The sequence below is a fragment of the Lepisosteus oculatus genome, chromosome 12 (assembly GCF_040954835.1).
Source record: "Lepisosteus oculatus isolate fLepOcu1 chromosome 12, fLepOcu1.hap2, whole genome shotgun sequence".
NCBI lineage: Eukaryota > Metazoa > Chordata > Actinopteri > Semionotiformes > Lepisosteidae > Lepisosteus > Lepisosteus oculatus.
In genome coordinates, this window is record NC_090707.1 from 2,943,877 (window position 1) to 2,964,182 (window position 20,306).

The 20,306-nt window shown below is 43.3% G+C and overlaps 1 protein-coding gene across 3 annotated transcripts in view; it reads left to right on the forward strand.

Moving 5' to 3' along the window:
* The window catches only part of lypd6b (LY6/PLAUR domain containing 6B), a 31,903-nt gene that overhangs the window by 8,223 nt on the left and 3,374 nt on the right, over positions 1-20,306 (forward strand). For 2 of the 3 annotated variants that reach the window (XM_015358515.2, XM_015358517.2), the window contains exon 2: positions 20,026-20,171. In XM_015358515.2, the coding sequence (XP_015214001.2) occupies positions 20,051-20,171 (121 nt within the window). In that variant the 5' untranslated portion in view covers positions 20,026-20,050. Of the gene's footprint in view, positions 1-13,583; positions 13,796-20,025; positions 20,172-20,306 lie in introns of those variants that run through there. The other variant, XM_015358516.2, reaches the window with a different exon arrangement.

Here is a 20,306-nt window from a genome sequence, read left to right on the forward strand (position 1 = left end):
AGAATCGACAGGTGCAGCAGAGGCTGAGCTAAGCCTGATTATAAGGGCCCTCAGGCTATAAGGGCTCTAATCTGAATGGAGAGTTTGGGATGTCCCAGGGATATCTGGTCTCCAATCTGGGGCAGACAATAGGAGAGGGTCACTTGCCTTGTTCCAGAGTGAGAGGTGGCCTGAAGACATGAGGCCTGTCGTCGTGTCTCATAAAAGGAGCACATTGCTTCTCTCAGTCAAGCTTTGTGACCCCCCCAGTACCTGGAGAGGATGATCTTCCATCCACACGGTGAGGGAGAGCGGATCGCATGCCTGGCCACCCATGGGCAGTGCGTCCACTCAGTCTTCCTTTCCAAGAGCTCAGTGCTGGCAGTTAGTCCCGTCGTTAGTGCTGCAGTCATGCAGTATATACTGTATGGTATGTGCAGGTCTGCTTTATTGCCCTGGAAATATTGTATAAGGTTTGTGCAGGTACCTGTGAGTAATGCAACTGCCTTCTAGGCCTTTATTGACTGTAGAATATCTAACTCTGTATAATGCAGTAAAAAGTCTATAAGAATTATAGTATCACAAGGACTTTTTTGAACCATGGAAATAACAGTTCCAAATCAATGGTCACCAAAAACGGCAGTAGGAATAAAGTTTAAAGCATTCTCTTGTGCTGTTTTTTTTAATATTTCCTTTATTAGTTTTCATAGGCAATCTAATCCCTTGAATAATAACCCTCCCCATCACTGCTAGACAAACCAGTTTTGCTAACCGTGATGAATGATAAAGATTGTTTTTTTTATATATCTTCGGCCTGGGAGTTCATTCTAAAGGCAATTCTGGAAAAAAAAGTTTGAAATTTAGAATTGGTTTATATTGAGTTAAGAACACTCGGATGGTTTAATATCTTGGCTAAAAAATGTACAAGCAATGTATGGAGAAAAAAGTCTAAAGGCTCATTTTAAGAGTGCGTTTGTGCAAAATGCAAACTGGATAAAACTGTAAATGTGTGTTTGTAATTACCAGGGGAGTCGAGATCAAGGTTGTATCAACATTTGTGAGGTATGGAGTTATCTACTGTATGTTTTTATTTGTACATATAAACTCATATTTGAACCTAATATTGTAACAGTTGAGTGTACATTTACTCCCAGTGAGAGAAGGAGGAGGCAGCCCTTAAGACAAATGACCTATGTGACTTTGTAGCATGCAGAGGCAATAAAAAGTGTCAAATATTTGTTTTTGGTGTGTCAGGAGTCATTGCTTATGGGTGAACTGTATGTGCCTCTTAGGGAAAATATAATTTTTTTGTCTGAATGAAGCAGGTTTTCTGTAACTTTCTCAGGAGGTTCCTCCTGGTGCTTGCAGCCTAAGGTACAGTAGGCGTGTACATACTGAAAGCTTCCTTAAGGTGCTAAAGAGGGTGCCTCACAGAAACCTTTCAGCCATACATTATTTTCCAGCTTTGCGGTTGTTGCATTCAGGGTAGCTAATAGCGAGTAATGGTAAAGCTTGGTCACGGATTTGCTTCTGAAAAGCAGATCATTCAGAAGGACATTGTGCATGCCGTTTCTAGTCTCTGGAGTGTTAAGTGATAAATTCAGTGTTTTCAGAACCACTCGTTCTCTGCATTTGACCCATTCAGGCGCTTCCTGTGAAATACAGTCAGCATGTCAAGACTGCAGGAATCATGGGTCTCCATACGCCAGGTCAGACAGGCACTCCTCTCTCAGAGGCTGCTCACCTTCAAGCACAGGTCTGCTGCGCTACTGTCAGCTTGCTGAAGAAACGGGTGAAAAAACAAGTAGAAAATGAGCAATGCCTTCCTGTTCAGATCATTCAGTACCGGGAAAGTACTGTTCTGAAGGCCTTCCTATGGAACTTTTTCCCCCCACTTTTTTAATTGACGAGAAATGCTGCAAGCTGTCAGGTGCAGACCCCTGTAGAAGAGAGGATTATAAATCATGACAGCAGGCTGAGACGTTCAAATGCCAACTGTTTTGTAGGCGTCTGAAGCTATGCAGACTGCAGATCCCCTTAGCCTGCTGGATTGTTGACTCAGAACAGGCTGAAAAAAGGCTTGGGCATTCAGCACACGAGCAGAACAGACACAGCTGATGAGCTGAAGACAGGTACAGGACCTGTTTAGGCAGGGCTGTTTGCGTCCTCCATTTTGTACCCCTCTGCCCCATCCTGCTGGACGTTTTATCATGCACTATCAATCGCTATGTCCACTCCTATGTAACTGCTCCTAATATCAGCTGACAGTGAGCGCTGGTAATGGCGCCTCATGCTGGCTCTGCTTGGCTGCTCCGGCTGCTCTCCGTGTCCGGCTGTGCAGGGAACGTCCCGAGGAAACTCCCGATCCCAGCCAGCGCTGCGCGCCTGCACACCCTCGTCACGCGCGACGCCACGCTGTGTCCCTTCTGGTTCTGGGCTTTTAATGAGAAAGTCTACAGTATATGTTTTAAAGTCTTTTAATATCAAAGTTTTAAAGCCTTTTTAACTGTGTAGCCAGTGAAGGATTTTGAAGTGATTGTTTGCTGAATGCCTTTGTCATTTCAACCCTAACTATGGAACAAAAGAAAAGCACAGATATGCCCAAGATATGGTTGTTTTTTATGACCAATTTCTTGTATTACCAAAGTCTTTCAGAATGATTCAGCTTAAGCACACTAATATATTGACTGAAATCCTGGGGTTCATGAATGTTATTCTGATAACCCAATCAAATCGTAGGCTTGAGCTTCTCCTGTACTGTATTGTGTTGATGCAGACGGAAACCTGCACTGTGTGTGTGTGTGTGTGTGTGTGTGTGTGTGTGTGTGTGTGTGTGTGTGTGTGTGTGTGTTGCTCTCGAGTGTCAGATGTGGGACAGAGGGGGGACAGAATAGTTGGAGTTTCTGAGAGCAGTGGGTTGACATTTACTTAATCATTTTGGCACAAATCCTGGTCAGGACATCTGAAGGGTTATTATTAAACCATAATGGTTAAGAGAGCTTGAAGCAATACAGGGGTCTTTCATCATGTAGGGAGATTTAATCTGTTCAGGAAAGTGCGACTGACAAAACAAAAGACTAAACTCCCAGTGACTGAGACCAGGCATATTGGCCTTCATGTAAATGTAGAACTTCTTTGTGTTTTTTAATCAAAGCTTTAGAAGATCTTTTCTTGAGTTAAAAATGGTATTAAAATGAAATAAACTTAATAGCTGCTTTAAATTGCTCAATTATACGCTCTGCTTGACAAGGTAGGGAGAACTGTGGAAAGATGTTCATTTAAATTAATGGCTTTTCAGGTAGGATAGAAGTAAGCTTTTGTATGTCGTTTTGTTGTACTAGAAGAATTTAGTGAAGCATTTTGATTGATTATTGCATGCAGAAAACATGTATTGCGTTCTGAATGATAAAATATGTTATCATGTGTAGAAGAAGTAATTCTTTGCAGGGCTGTAAATCTTTTACATGACTTTTCAGTGTGGAATTAACCATAATATGGAATTAACATATTTACATTCTTGGTGAGCTTTCGGTTTTTCATTAATCAAACTCTGCTGGAGTGGGATCCTCTGATGTATGCACACAAGCAGGTTTTGTTCCATACTTGTTGAGTGCATTGTCGTTGGTAGTTCATGTCCACACTGGTAGATGCTGAGTTCAAATGGTCATACTGTTGACGTGCTGATTGAGGAAGGCCCAGCTCACTGCTTTGTCCCAGTAATCATAAAACAAACTAGCAAAAAATCAAAGCCCTGAAAGTCTGGTCATGTAACCACAAGATATGATTTATATCATTTTAGCTTCTGTATTTGCTGTCTGGAGCTCAGGAGCTGTTTTGGCAACAACCTAAATTCCAAGCTTAGCCCTCCATAAAAATGGCATTGTTTCTGTAATTATATCTCCCACCTGCGAGAGTCAGACCTTTTATATTCATGAATAATTTATCTTCTATTTAAATTCTCCCATAAATCCCTGCTCAGGTGTTCAGTGAAATGAATAGGCCAGTGTGTCGTGTGTGAAAGGCGGTTTTGTTCTAAAACCTTTTTACTTTCTTTTTCACAGCACTGTTGCTTCTGCTTCTTCTACAGATACAGCCTCGGGTGCTTTAATTTTTCACTACCAGCAGTCTTTAGTTTTTATAACGAGGGTCTCTGATCCCGGTCCTGCAGAGACCCAGTCCAGTAAGTCTTATGGGTCCCCCAAAGGCAGGACCAGGACTGGGGTCGCCCGCTATAGATACCCCGTCCCTCCGGGACCAGGACTGGACAGCCCTATCAGAGGCCATTCATTTCTTAAGACTGGCGACAGTTGTAAGTTGAGGGTCACCTATGAGATCTGCCAGGCAGGACCAGATGGAGAAGCCTGGTTTACAGTCTGAGCAGCTTCAGTGCAGTACTTCCACCTTTTTATAGCTCTAAAGCAAAGGGACACAGGAGACACCCCTGCCCCCTCTGAAGGCACGGCTGCAGAGAAACTGTTCTTCAAGACCATATAAAATCCATATTCTGCATCAAAATCCACTTGGGGAGAGGGGAGGAGGGTTAATATTCATTATGATCAAATTAAAAAAATTCTTTATCTTTTTGGAATTTTCCAGTTCTTATTTTCATGAGATAAATTGCAAAATATATTGACACATTGGATGTACTGTAATTGTCTCCAAGACGAGCTCGTGAGTCTGCCCGCTATGTTGTGGTGGCAGTGCATTGCTGCAACAAGCTCAAAAACTGGGAGAACACCAGCTTTCTTTCCACTCTGCTGGAATCCTTAGTTCCTGTGGCATAGAAAAAACTCCTCCTCTAGTTTAGCTTTTAAGATCTAGCTTGATAGTAAGATGCCTTTCCTGGAGTCCAATCCCTTGAGTTGGAGACATGCCACCAAGATCAACAAAGCCTAGATTTACCTGTGGAATGCAAGTCTTCGATATCTGAGACATCCATTTTTCCCCCTTTTTTTCTGCTTTGCCACGGTCTTATTAGCAAATGAATGAAAGCATCTCCATTTCCTGTCAGGACGCATACAAAGGCAAGCCTTGTGTGGGAGATGCAGCTCACTGGGATGGTGGCTTTGTGGTTCTCGGCGTTTCTGAGTTTCCAGGCAGAGAGAAAGAGAGATGTAATCAGGCATCCAATTAAGGTGACCTCGTTTCTACCTCTCCTTGTAATGATGTTACTGGAGCAGTCTGTAAATTTATGCAGGCGATGTAAAGTTGTGTTACAGAGGGGACTAGGTTAAGTGGTGCCAGGTGAGAAATCAGGGTTTTGGGTTTCTTTTCGTGTGAAGGATTGTAGTCCGCTCTATAGGAATGGAGGTGTTTGGGTTTTTCTCTGGGGGAGGGGGGTGTCTGCTCAGTGTTCACTTTTATTTCAAGTTAGCATTGAAATCAGTGCAGTTCCTCCCCTCATCTGTAAGACTATTTGCAATGATGGTAAAAAGTGTTGCCGGGTCTTGGAATGGTAAGTGATGGGCAAACAAGTTTAAAAAATGCAATTTCTTCTGAGGCTCCAGGCAGCTGAACATTTTTTTTTAGGTCGGATACAGCTCTGAAAATATAATACATTGTTTTTATAAATGTAGCCCGACCTTTGATATACCCGCTGAATTGCCAATGAGACCATGTCACTTGCGTACTTGAAAAGTTCTTGCTGTTTGATCTCCAGTTTGGAAATTATGGCTGTTTTTATTTATTGAGTGTTTCTAAGATGAGATCTTGAAAAGTGGTGGATAAAGATATTTTCTCTAGAAATGTTTGGTTTCAATGGGAGCTTCAAAATGTTTCCTCTTTAAGCTCTGTGATTGTACCTAAATCTTTACATAAAGTCCTTTTCTGGCATGTTTTCAAAATCCCGTGAACGCATTCCAGTTGCTTTGAGATGTGCAGCTCATTTTCTTTGTAGCATTCATTAAATGTTTATTATCAGTTGACATAGTTGGAAATACTGTCTTTATTGTCGCTTTTGACTTAAGCCTAATTGGGCGTGAATATTCTTTCATGTGTTGAGATAAACTGTTACACCTCTGCCTTCACTCTTCAGAATCGTGTGTGTGTTACGCCTCTTCCCAGCACTTGCACTGCGATTAAGAGGGGCTTCATATTTACCAATAACAATTTCAACTACTGTTGCAGTCTGCTTTCTTCTGTGGTAGGGTTTAGAAATAGGTTTCATGCTGAGATGTTCCTTTAAAAGATGCACCAGAGGAATGGACTGATTTTCAGTTGTTTCCTGGTAGACCTCACAGCGAGAAACAGCACAATCATATCAAGTTACACTTCCACATAAAGCACAGTGATTAATTATTCTAACGCGTCACCCTCCTCTGATACCAAACGGAAAGCACCTGAAGGCAGTGCAGCACAGTGAATATTGAATGGCAGTTCCCTAACACTGGACAAATATCATGGGAACCAGGCAATTCAATCTGTTGAATGCGCAGCTCTGCCTGATGGGCACGAGTGTTCCTTAGAAAGCACAAGGTCTCTTTGAAGAGGAACTTCAGGATCCATTCAGAACCTATACCACCTATTACAGCTGTAATCATTTCTCATCCTTTTCACCTAAAATTTTTCTTTTGAAATCATTTTCAATATAAAAACTAGAATGCTGGGAGAATTTGCCTGGAAGAGTCTCATTTTTTGTTAAAATTTCTCTCAGTTAACGCAATGGAATACAAAATATGTTCAGTTTTGTACACCACCTGCTTCTCTGTCAGTAACACAGTATTGGTAAACATTACAGTCTGGGTTTCCTAGGTGTAATGTGATGAAAGAGGAGAGAATTGCTCTGAACCTTGTTCTGAAGGCATGCGAGATCCTGGCTGTGTACAAACACTTGCAGCGCCTATATCTGAGGTTGGGCGCTCCACCTCACTAGGAGGAGGACTCCAGGTGAAGCTGCTTGTTGAATGAAGTCTACGGCTCTATGGCGGAGACGCGCGGTATGATGAATGTGGTGGAAATAGATTTGGGATGTTTATCTTGCAATACTGCATATAAGCTCTTTCAGCAAGCAAGCTCGAGCTTGCCGATTTGTTTTTTAATATGTGCTGTGCTGTACCAAACAAAAGATGTGATCTTAAACCATCTGACAAATTGAACTTCTCATGTTCTTCCATCATGCACCTGAATGTTAGTTCAATGTTAGAAAATTACACTAAGTTGTATGAAGTGTTTGCTTTCTAAGGGATTTCTAAAGTTGTTTCAATGTCTTTGATACATAGCTATAGACAAGAGCACAGGATATGTGATGTTTTTTGCTTTGTTCCAGTGTTGAGATTTCGCCAGCTTGTCTCTGAGATGTCTGGTAAAATCCTGGCGTGTGCGAGTTGACATGAGCTTTTGTGTGACCTTCCTTGAATGCATGATTAAAAATTCCTAAAAAGAAGGCACACATTTTAATAAAATTCTCTTTTTCCACAGAAGCAGACAGTTTTAAAGGTGCTGTCAGCTTCCACAGCAGAGGAGTTTTATCACTGTAATTGCTGGAGAAGATTTATATCGACTGTGCCCTTTCTCGTGCACAGTTTCAGCTGTGCTCAGTGAGGGATACCTCTGGCTTGAGGTGTGATTTCCCCAGCGTGCACACTGTGGCAGAATCTAAAGCAGGAAGTAAATTCATCTTTGACAGCTTCCTAGGAATTAGTTTGGAGAAGTTTAGAAATAAGTAATGTTCAACAGCGTGGAGTGGTGATTAAGGCTCTGGGCTCATCATTGGAAGGTCTTGGGTCTGGTTCTGGGTGGGACACTTCTGTTGTGTCCTTGGAAAATGTGCTTCACTCACACAAAAAAAAGCACCAGCTCAATAATATAAATACTGTACATCCTAAAATATGTCGCCTTTTATACAACGGATATCTCCTTACAACTCATAACTGGCAGCCCACTGAATCTTAAGCAGGCGTCAGCCTGGCCAGGACCTGGAATGGGAGACATTCTGGGAAAAATTAAGGTTGCTGCTGGGAGAGATTATCACTCTGCTCTCCTCCCCACTGAGAGCTGGTGTGTGGGGAGTGTACTGGTGCACTCTGGCTGCCATCACATCATCCAGGTGGGGCTGCACACTGGTGGTGGTGGAGGGCTCTAGTGCACAGAACCAAGTTAATATGAAAATGCCATTGTTGCGAAAAGCACACCCTGAGACAAAGAGATAAATCCTGTCCTTCTAAACGCTATATTAAACCTCGCATGTAACGGGTTACTGCGCGCAAGGCGTCGCGCGTGTCTGAAATAAGCTGGAGAACGGTAAAAAAAGCATCCAGAGCTGGCAGGGTTGTGTGCTGTGTGCTGTCTGTGGGGGAGCGGTTTGTGATTGCAGACGCCAGCAGGAGCTCCCTGGGCCAGCAGGCCTGAGCTGCAGGTTGTTTGAGCACCCCAAGTGCTTTACAGCAGTTTGGATGGTTTGGACACAAAACGGCCATAAACTGGAGAAAGGGATTTGTTTTATTTCCCTGCCTGTGGGCTGTTTCCCCCGGGAGCTGTCACTTCCTGTTGTCGTTGGCATTGATGAAGCGCTGAGGGTTTTTGTTTTTATGGTAAATATTCTGTTACCTGTGAACATGTGCATTTTGGTAGCGAGAGAGAAGAGTTCTTTAGCTGACTTTTTCCCCTTTCCCTCATAATTGAACATTCCAGTACTGCCCTGATGAAGTTTCAGTGATCAATCTCAAGTAAAAGTGACAAAACTTGAAGGTTTTAAAAAGATCCCGAACTGTGATGATTATTGTTTATTTTAAGTGTTGAAGTATTAATCTTCAGAGTTGTGGTGAATGCAGTGGAGAGACGGGAAATACTGTAACTACTGTTTGTTGTGTATAATCAAAAACCGTCACAGAGTGTTCTGCATTCGCAGAATAATATTTAATTTCTATGAAAATCAAAGAGCTCCTGGGTTTATTATTATTTTTGATTACACGGGAGGTTGCTATTGTCATAGACAAACCTGGATTCCATTTTTGTTTTTAGTGCAGAGATTGAAAAATAGCTCTCTTCTACTTTCTGCACTAAAAAAAAACAACAAATCAAAACTAACACAACTAACAAAACTAAAGAATTATTGTGTTACAATAAAACTTGCATATGTGGCAGCTTAATGTTTTAAGTCCATTAGTTTTGTTGTTAGCAATTAGCTTGTTCATTGTCACATGTCTGTTTTTGACAGATCAACCTGTAGTGAGATCAGGGGTGATGTTTATGTCTTTACGCAACCAGATCTACACAAAACTGTGATATCTAACATTAGTTTCTTTGTCCCAAGTAAGGAGTTAGTATTGTAATACAACTGGCTGATCCTTTCACTGAAAATGACTATCTATATTTATATAAAATATATTTTAGATGTATGCCTATATACAGTATACAGCTGGATATTACACTTTATCAACCTTAGTGAAGTTCTGTACTCAAGGGTACAACAGCAGTTCCCTACCTCTGATCTGAACCTACAATCTTCCAGTTACTAGTCCAAAGCCTTCCCCGCTACCTCACACGACTTCATTATGCAGCAATTAAAGAGTGTGATGCTGAATGGGTGATTAATTGCTTACACTTATATAGCGTTTTTCTGGACACTCCACTCAAAGCGCTTTACAGGTAATGGGGATCCCCTCCACCACCAGTGTGCAGCCCCACCTGGATGATGCGACGGCAGCCATAGTGCGCCAGAACGCTCCCCACACACCAGCTCTCACTGGGGAGGAGAGCAGAGTGATGAAGCCAGTTCAGAGAGGGGGATTATTAGGAGGCCACGATCGGTAAGGGCCTATGGGAAATTTGGCCAGGACACTGGGGTAACACCCCTACTCTTTTTGATAAATGTCCTGGGATTTTTAATGACCACAGAGAGTCAGGACCACATTCCTGATAACTGTCAGAGCTGGTCCAGTCTCTGGCTGGGCTGTGGGCTGCGCAGTTCTGAATGGGTCTGTACTGCCACACCTTGTTCAGAACTCGCCTAGTGAGTTTCATCTCTCTCACAGCCGATGTGCTCATGAGCCTCATTCATTGTATTCACAGGCTGCAGAAATCCTACCAGCATGGTGCTCACTCACAGGGGGTCATAATAAGAAACATAATAACAAGTGAATATAAAATGCCAGAGCACTGTAGGGGTTCCCGATGCCTGAATTCCTTTATTCTGCAGGTTCCCTACCCCGGGGGAACGCAGTCTGTTCTACAGCTGTAGCTTTCTGTTCTAGCTGAGCTCGGCTTCCTGGGCTTGTTCAGATTTTTATTTCAACTTCAGTACTTCCCAAGGGTCAAAAACACCTTACTTCAAGGGTTCCGTTTCCAGCAGTTTCAACACACCGATCTCAATTCAGCCTCCCCGTTATTTCAGACTTAATAACAGCGTCGGACACGCCCACCGCGCGGAGGGGGGTGACGCTGCGTTGGACACGCCCACCGCGGGGGGGTGACGCTGCGTTGGACACGCCCACCGCGGGGTGGCACTGAATCCGAGACGTGCATAATGAGTGCTTTGTCCTTCTGCGGTTCCGCTTAGTTACGTTTCAAGCAGCACACCTGAAACCTGTTCTGGAAGAAAAAAAATGGGTCTAAGGCCGATACCGATTACCAATCCCATTTGGCTTTTTAAGAGCAAATTCACAAATATACCCTAAATAGAAAACTGAAATATGAGCCCGTGATTAAGGACCCAGCTGGAGCAAAACTCAGAAGAGGGTTTTCCTTCAGGAGCGGGGCTGGGAATCTCTGAATAAAACATGCCACTGTGTGCTGGGACAAGCACAGAACGTTTTTCATTAGTTTTTTCTTCTCTTCTTCATTTTGTGGGAAAAAAAATTACAAATACTGAAGGCAAAAACTTATCTACTACATCTGGGAACGTTGTAGTCCTTCAGAGGAGACGTTATTGTTTGAAACAGTCTGCAGATCATATGAGATGAAGTGATAAGCACAGGATTCATTAATGTAAGTGCTGGAGTGGACAGGCTTTCACAAATCCATCCATGTAACTGGACTCCACGCCAAATCCCTGTTGTTGAAAACCATTAGTGGAGAAACTGGACTTCCACTGCAGCAGGTTACTCACTTCACTGAGATGGACATACTCGTAGTGGGTGATGGGTGTCTCAGCAACCTGATATAGTTACTTCAAAAGATGTTTCACTTGTTATGCAGCCTGCATGGTGCTTTGTTTTTTTTTTCCTGAAATCCAGTGGGGACCTTTTTGTTTTAAAGTATTTCGTATTGCGTTTAGAAGAAAATTCCCTCTGGGCACATTTGCTGCACTGCTGATACGTGTGAATTGCAACAGTGACTGCTAACGAGCAGTCATTTTAACTAATGCCTTAAACCTAAAACCTACCGCCCTAGAAGAATAAGATCTGTGATGCATCTGTCAGTGTGTGGTTGTTGTGATAATTGGTACCTTTACTGCAATTATTTCACATTTTACTATGCAAAACACTTTCTGAAGAAATCTGCATTCCATTGTGTTGAGAAGACTGAAGGCACATTTGTGCGGATAAGACTTGGATTGATCAGACATTTTGTAGACCTGTAACAAGAAGAAGACTTCCTCAAAGACTTTTTACTGAATGTGCATTAAAGTCTAATGGAAGTGGTGTCATTCGTCTCTCTAGGCGGGTTTTTGGTGACTTCTATTTCCTCTTAATCCGTCTGTTTATTGCAGAGTTTGTCAGCTGTGGCTCTGAAGAGCTGTGATGTGGCACAGGACAGCCTTTCCAGTTTTCCTGCTGTCGGTTTTTGTGGTTGAGAGTGGCTCAGATGACGAGAGCTCCCCGAGGCCCGGCCTCATCGCATTTCACGACTCCTTTGTGTTTCTGAGACCGTCACAGGGCCCCGGCCTGACAGCAGACACGCAGCAGCCTTGTGGGGTAAAATGGTGATCTCTTGAATGGTGAATTTTCTCCTTCGGCCTGGTTGGAGAGGAGAAGTTATTTAGTTCAGCTGCACATTTGCAGGTGAAGGTACAAACGGCAATGAAAATGTTCTCCTGAGCAATGGGGCACACAGGGAGTGCTCCCATTGCACTCGGCAGCTGTCGTCTGAGGGCTGAGACCTGTGTGCTCTGCTCTTTATCTACCTTGCGTTGGGAGTCGGAGACGACTGTATGGTTTCTCTTTTACGCACTAGGACTTACTATAATAAATGGGGAAAATCTAGGGAAAAGTGTTTTGTTCGATAACGAAGAATGACAGCAAATGAGATGGACATTACAATCTGCTTCATTCTCTATGCACACGGCCTGCAGACCTCCATCACTTCGGTTTTACAGCATCTTGGGTCACAGTTAATTATCGGACAGACTGAGATGCAGCTCAGCATGGAAAGTTGCCCGAATAAATGGTTGTTTTTGGCCTAGTTCACGGGTTCCTGAAACAAAGTGCAATGCTGGAGCTGATGGCAGAGGTCAGGGAGGTACGGAGGAGGCTCTCCTGTGGGTTAGTGTCACCTGGCCACAGTGGAGTAGGATACTTGGATGAAAGAGGTGTAAAAAGAGATCTTCAATAGCCCTTCGAAAACCCCAGCCAGCTTCCAGTGGAGAAGGGGTCTCCACTTTTTGGCACCACCCTAGTACCCTAGTATCTGAGTAGCTCAGGGTCTTTTCCCAAGGCCTGTACTGTGAATCAAACAGGTCTGTCGTGAGAAGAATGGGCCTGATCCAGCAGTCACTGCTGCCCTGTGGTCCAGGGTCCAGTGTGAGCAGGAAGAGTGAAGGGTCTGCACTTTGCAGGGTGGTTGCTGGATGTTTTTCACTTGTTAGGTGATTGGATCAATTTCTCTGGAAAGCAAGGAAGATGGACATAACTTTGAGGATATTTTAAAAAAGTGATCAGGCGTCATATTATCGGGCCCTCAAATTACTCCTGTCTCAACATTTGCAGTGGTTAGAAAGGGAATATACAGGCAGACGCTGTGCTTGTGAGGTGGGCTTAAAGTCTTACCAGCTCTGCGCATTGAAAAGGCCAGTGAACATGTGCTGTTTGTGGGCATTGTTCCTCATCACGTGTTTCGAATAAGACAGAAGTACATAGGGGTGTGTAATTTCACAGAGAGTTTTGTCTGCAAAGCAGTGGAACGGGGGAGCAGTCTCCCCACCGTGTTCAAGTGTTCTCGCCTGGTGCCCCCGTTACTCTCTGTATCCGGCCTCTCTTATCAGTGGACACTCTGCCACCGCCGACCTTCAGGAAAGCAGACAGGAATTCCTGATCAGCATTTAGAAGCCGAAGCGGCAGAAGCAGCCAAAATGTTCAGGATTGTTTTTTTTACCAGATACTTGATATCATTGTGCAGTGCTGCACTGAATTTCCTTTTTAAATTTTAGGCTTCACTGTGCAAACACAGTCTTATCAGAGAACACTTTGTTTCCCTCCACCATATTTACAGCGGGGGTGTGGGCTAGTAATTACTGTGTACATAAGGTACAAAAAATCGAAAAAGCTTTTACACTGGAAACCTGATATGGCCTTGTTTGTATGATGTGAATCGTTAATGTTCGAGCGTATAATGTGTGGAGTCTAAATCTGAAATCCTCTGACCATGTAGCTATTTATGTATTTCCAATAAAAACAGTGAAGAATGTAGTTATCAGATGGTGCTGCGAGTGGTCAGGTTGACACAAGTGTGAAGCAGTGAAGACCAGCAGCTCCCTGAGAGCTTCCCACACTGTGGAGCAGTGAGCCGCCTGTGTTTTCACCTGCTGTGCAACAGGTGTACTGAGTGATATGAAGTGAGGGTGACTGACCGTGTATTGATAAGAGCCAGAGTGTTGAACTCTTCTGCGCTGTGCGTTCCCAGAACTCCAGTTTCTCACACGACACACTTGTCGTAGCCCCAGGTGAGTAAGGTAAGAAGGGGCTATAATTTTGGGTTTAAGGCCACTTAAGCCCTAAATGTCATTTAGAAGAACTGCATGTATCTCCCATCTAACGTCCGAAAGCAGTTTTAAAATTCATAGCTCAGAGCTTATGAGTCTATGTTTTTATCAAAGATACGAAGACTTAAGGATTTTCTTTTGAGCAATTGTATTCTCTGTGTTTGTATCCAGGAGCATTTTGCATTTTCTGTTGCAATAAGTTTTGATTACTGAAAAATACAGAGTAATGAGGTCTGTTACATAAAAAATTGTCTCTCAAGCTCATTGCGATTCACACTCGTAGAGAATATTAAAATGAAACGATGCCTCCAGGATAACTGAGCAGGAAAGAAGAAAGCATGCTTTCACTATAGTCTGTTAGTTGCCGGAAATAATATAATCGCTAAGTTAGGTGGTGTCATGAAGATCAGACACAGACAGAAACCCTTCTGTGTAAAAGACTAAGAGGAGTGCCTTGGTCAAATTCCAGCTGCATTTCAAAACACTCATTCTGTGTAATTGCTCTGACTCCTTATCACACTGTAAGGGCTTTAGGACAAATTTGCTCAGTGCCTTAATGGCAGGCTCAGTAAAGTTACCATTGTTTTGATTAGTTAACTTTTGACAGTGCTGATGTGAGGGGGGAAAGGTTTGAAAGGGTTTTTCCCAGACAGTGACAAAAAAATCAGCCCTTGTAAAACGGATTGTGTGCTACCCCTACAGATCTAGTCTTTTAACATTTTTTGTAAAAACAGTGAGTCAGAAACATTGACCTGTGGCTTAGAGCTAAAATGTTACCGTGAATATCATGGTAGTTTTCTGCAGGGAATATTTAGAACGCATTAATTGGAAAGTATTCTTAAATTTATTAATATTGAATAACATTCAGCAACATTTGTACTGTGATGGAGAGTATCATGTAAGATGGGTTTTTTATTGTCCCCTGCGGGAATTGTTTTATGGACACCCAGCACTCCTGTACATATAAATAGAATGCAAACAAAAAAAAGAGAAGAAAAACATTGCACATCACTCTACTGCACATGTACAGTTTAACACATAACAACATGTAACATTTATAACGCATCACAAATCATATTGCACTCAAGTAGGCTGTAGGAGTCAGAATTGTGTTTATCCTTGACATTTGCGTTGGCAACTTTAATGGAGAGTGGAACAAGATGTGCAGGTTCATCTGCCCTGAAAGATAAAGGTTTGAATGAATCTTTGTTTTTAGTGGTTGCTTGGAAGTGAAGTGTGCGTGTCTGTAGGAGTGTACTTCTGAACACACACTACAGCAGCACTGCCGCAGTGGAAATGAACACATGAACCTGCTGCCTGTGAAACTGAGGCTAGGAAGGAGAATGGCATCTAAGGCACAGCTATTGTTAGAGCTTGAGAAGTGTAAGAGGAGGAGTTGGGGAGGAAATGAAGCATTATGCTTTTACTGGCGGCTTCCATAGAAGGAAGTGTTTACTGTTGCACAAATGGTTTGTGCGGTATTGACAAAGGCGCTTCAGCAGTCTTCGCTCTAGACGCGTATCTGGGACCTGTCCGCATGTGTGCAGCTTTTCTTACTTTTCTCACCTAGATTTGGCCACAGCTTATTGTGGGTATTTGTCACCTTCAGCATATTAATTTTATTTCTCCTGATTTGGCCTCCCTGCACAACTCCAGAATCTCTTGCGTGACGCGCTGCAGGCTCGGTGCTGGTGGGCTCCTCAGTCGCACCTGAAACCTGCAGTGGTTTTCAGCTGGGCTGCATATTCGCTGCCCGAGTCTGCTACAAGAACGTGTTCTCCAGGTGGCAGTTAGTACATTTTTATTGCTGTAATCTTAAGCAGCACACAGTGAGTGATGGGCTTGACAGCTGACCAGAATGTACTGGGTTTTGCATGGCTTGCAGGTTTCGCTCTGTAAAATTCACTAGAGAGTTTAAGCTTGATTTTTCTGAACTAGGTCCAAGAAAAGCAATTTAGACCGTAACTTGTAATTTTTCTCTCTGCTGCATACACCTATGATGTGGTTGCTGTGTTCTTACATTTTTTTTAATGTTTTGTAAAGGAATGTTTTAATTGAGAACTAAAAAAATTGATATATGACCCCTTTTCCTGTGTGCAAAAAATCTTTTATGTAACGAGGTAAACCAAGAATGCCTTTTGGATGAATCAAGACTGAATTTGTTGGCTTTGACTTAATGGTATAATAGATCAGTATAATAGGCTGATGTTTAGCCACGTGTTCAGACACTGACGTGATATTTTGAACTGGTTTCATTATATTTTAAGCTTGCACAAACACACATGGTGTGTGCAGGCTACCGGTTTGCCTCTTGATTTTTTTGTCATCTGAATGTTATCCACGGTTGTGAATTTATTATACCCTTTAGTGACCCTGAAAGGTTTTTGAATTATCTTTTTTTTTTTTGAGAAGGGGTTCTGTTGAAAAGTCTTATTGGGAAAAGAGGGGGTTTTGTTGAAATCTCTTATCATGGTTGATCACTCCTCGTTGTCAAGTCTTCCGTCTTGCTGTATGGTGCTGACGGCCAACGGACAAACATGCATCACTCTGAGAGATAGCAGCCAGCTGCCTTAAGGGGAAAAGAAATTGACTCAAGACCTTCCTGTCCAAGAAGGGGTGGTGTTGACCAGGCTGGCTCCACCAGGGTTTGCAAGGGGAATTTTTGCCCTGGGGGGTTGAAGTCATAGGTTAAAAACCTGGTTGCAAGTCACCTAAACGCTGTCTGTTTCCTACGCGGCAGAAGGGGCCGACATGTTTATTAGCTGTCCGGCAGCTGTGGTTGATTAAGTCACGCTGTGACCAACATTTCGTTTATTTCGTGGAGCTTGTCTTGAGTGCTGAAAAAAGAAAGGTTAAGGGATATAAGATTTACACTGTCTACACAGGCTTGGGTGTAGAGTTTGCAGAAGGCCGAGCAGCAGTTTTGCATAATCACAGGCCCAGGTTTTTATATTGCAGTGCAAATGTGGTGTTTTGCACCGTGGAATTCGAGCAATGTGAAAGAACCTGCCACACTTCAAGAAAAAAACATTAATACTCAACTGCCTGCATATCATCCATTCATCAATTTCCCCACGGGATTAATAAAGTATTATCTATCTATATACAACTAGGAGGGGGCCCCATCTGAGTGCTGCGCCCCCATCTGAGGGACAATCCCGCAGAATCACAATCTGCTCGAGTGATGCATCAGACAGTGATGTTCGATATTTAGATTTGACAGATTTCATCTCTGAAAATTCACACAAATATGTGGAGGCAAAGACAGAAAACAGTCCTCGAGTTCTTAAAACTCTCTTCAGGCTGTGATTTATAGACGTTTAACAAATCCTTTTCCTTGAACAGATCCCTATACAAGTCATCCCCAGCAAGGTCAATTACTTTGAGCTGCAACTCAGGCTGAAGATTCAGTTCAATTTATTTTTATATAGCACCTTTCACAACAAGGTTGCACCAAGGCACTTTATAAAGCTGTGTGACAATACATGACGTTATAATACAGAAGATCTTCAACTTCACTTGCAAAAGGGTGCTGGAACAATCTTGTGTTCTTTGAGATACTTGTCACAATCTTGAAAAGGGTCCTGAAATTGCAGCTTCAAATGTGAAATCACGTTTAAAGCGAACGGAATCAGAAAACGTTCGTCACATTAATTTCTGTACTTTTCACAAGTTGCAAAATGAACAAAATTGTTAGCTGCCACCTCTTTTTCAAAAAGAATGATTTGTCTGAAGGCTTTTACATGTGAAAACAAATCTGAAATGATGGCATTTTCGCCCTGAAGTTTCACATTCAGCTCAATTATATATGCAGTCAAATCCACAAGAAAGGCGAACTTCCATAACCAAACACTGTCAGAGAGGGCATTAATTGGTCTAAGCCATGAAAATGTCGATTTCGGTGTGTAATTCAAAAAATCTCTTTGCAGTTTAGCTGATCCAGCGAACCTCACAGTGGTATTCACTCTCAATTTCAGATAGGAAGATTTTAAACTGACGATGATTAAGGGAGGACCATCGTATAAAATTCACTGTCTTTACATCTATATCCATTACTTTAGATAATTGTACATTTTTACCCCACAAAGCCTGCTGATGAGTGACTGATACAGTGCAAAATAATCGGTTTTTCCCCTTCCGTGCGACGAGCAACTGAATTAGCCAACAGACGTATTTGCTTGAACAAAGCAACTTCTTCTGGACATAGTTCATCAGCAGCCTTCATAATACAGGTTTTTATATGCTGCCCATCAGTAAATGGTTTCCCTGCCTTAGCTATAACAAGGGCTATTTTGAAAGTTGGATTCTGATTGTTGTGATCGCTTTGTGAATATTTCACGCTGATTAAATAAGTTTTTCTTCAGTGTTTCTACTTTATCTGAACGCATGTTGCCACTCTTGAGTACTTATCTTCGTATCGGAATGCCTTCGGATACTCGACCCCTTGAGAACAGCGACGGTTTCTCTGCATATTAAGCACAACGCTTTGTTATTGCTTTCAATCACGAAATAGGTTTCAGTCCGCTTCTCATTAAAAACACGGCACTCTTCGTCAACTTTTCTCCTCTTAGCTCCTGACATTTCGATGTAAAATAAATAAACAAACAATGCAAGAAAACTCAAGAACAACAAACAAGTGAGCCTGAGGTCAAGGTTATTTGACTTCTTCTGTTCTCCGGACGGATAAAAATACTTCGCCCGTGGGCCGTAGGTTGAGACCCTTGCGTTAGGCCATTAATTGTGAGAGGTTAAACTGGGCACCCTCAGAGACTCTGTGGAAGGGCTCTTCCTGTTAGAATTGTTCCCTAGTGAAATTAATTATTAAGCTTTGAGACAATGTCCCATTTCCTACCAGGCTATTAAGTAACAGTTCTGCACAGGTGTGTAGGTATGTTTGCATGAGCACTTACTGCACCCCTTTAACCCCTTGACAGCTGGGATGGGCACCTGTATAAGTCTGAGGGTATCTGAGTGCCCAGACCGGTTACCAGCGCCCCAGTAGGGTGACCAGGGAAACAGTGTTGGGAGATGCGCCGTCCTTCATATGGGAAATTGAAAATCGATGCCCTGAATATTTGGCCATTAAGGATCACTTGGCATTTTTTTGAAAGAGCAGAAGCGATAGCAATTTTTTTTTTCTGTAGTCGGAGTGTTTTATTTTCCGGCTGTTGGCTGGAGGGTCGATACGGAGACGTTTTCCGCGACTGTGCTACAGTTTCACAGGCCATGCTGGCAGGCTGTCCCTGACCCTATTGACATCGCAGTGCCCTGTCAGGACTAACGCTGCCTCTCCAAATACTGGCACCACACACTGACATGGTGAGTCACAGAACTGCCCAGGACGTTGTCTCCTACCAAGCTGACGTTAGTATGTACAGTAGAATGGTTTCACATACCAGGGCATATTTTTAGTATGATCTCTTGCATTGAAAGATTTATTTGACATTGAGGTTTCTAAATGTTAAAGCCAAACCTAGGAATGTTTGGCTGCCGGTGATCATTCATTCCAACTCTTGACTAGACAGCCTGCACCAGATTCTGTGTGTAGACATGGGGAAAAAAGCTGCTATGCTGGAGGAAATCTAACCCCACTTCTTTTGATTCTGTTCTCGGTAATTCTGACAAAAATTAAATTCCAATTTATCAAACGTTTTATCTCGCACACCAGCCTTTTCAGCTCATTTTGCTCTCGGCCTGTTCCCTGGCTCCGTCGCTGCTGCCCTCTCTCCTTGACCTGCTGTTACCTGTGAGATGTTAGATGTCGGGGCCTCCAGCATAAGGCCGGCGCTGCGTGCGGAGCTGCATGGGGGTCAGTGCTGCACAGACAGATGGTGTCCTGGGGGCTCTCGTTAACAGAAACTGCACTCGGGCAGCTCTCGTTTTCTTTCGCCCCCCACCCCCCCAAGGCCAAGATTGTGGAAAAATGACAGAAATTCATTCTGTTTCCTCACTTAACATGTACTTCAGACTGTATATCATGTCATCCCCGCCATACTCTCACCTTCTCTCTGATTAGGTGTGATAACTTCTTTGCACGTGGCGTAAATCAAAGTGAAAAGCTATCCCATCGGGAGGCAGTCGGAGGCTCCTGAGAGTTTGTTCTAGAGGCGGGCGATCTGGAATCGGAGACTGTGCGTCCGGCGCCTCCGTGCTGCTGCCGTACCGGTAAACCAGGCCCCCCTCTCTTGCAGGAGTGCGGCCGGCCCCCCGAGGAGGATGGTGCTCTTCCTCGCCCTTCCCCAGGCTGCTTTGCTCCCGGTTCTCCTGCTTCTCGCCACACAAGACGGGGCAGCGGCCAAGAACATCAACTTCTACAACCTGGGGCCGCCTGCAGACCGTGAGCCTCTCCGCCGGCGTGACTCCCGCCAAGTCCTGCTGGGCTTCCAAGGACAGGCCGGATAAACGCGCAGAAAATAATTATGATTGTTACGTGTTTTGTAGGAGTAATAGTCATTGCGTGTTTTGTAACAGC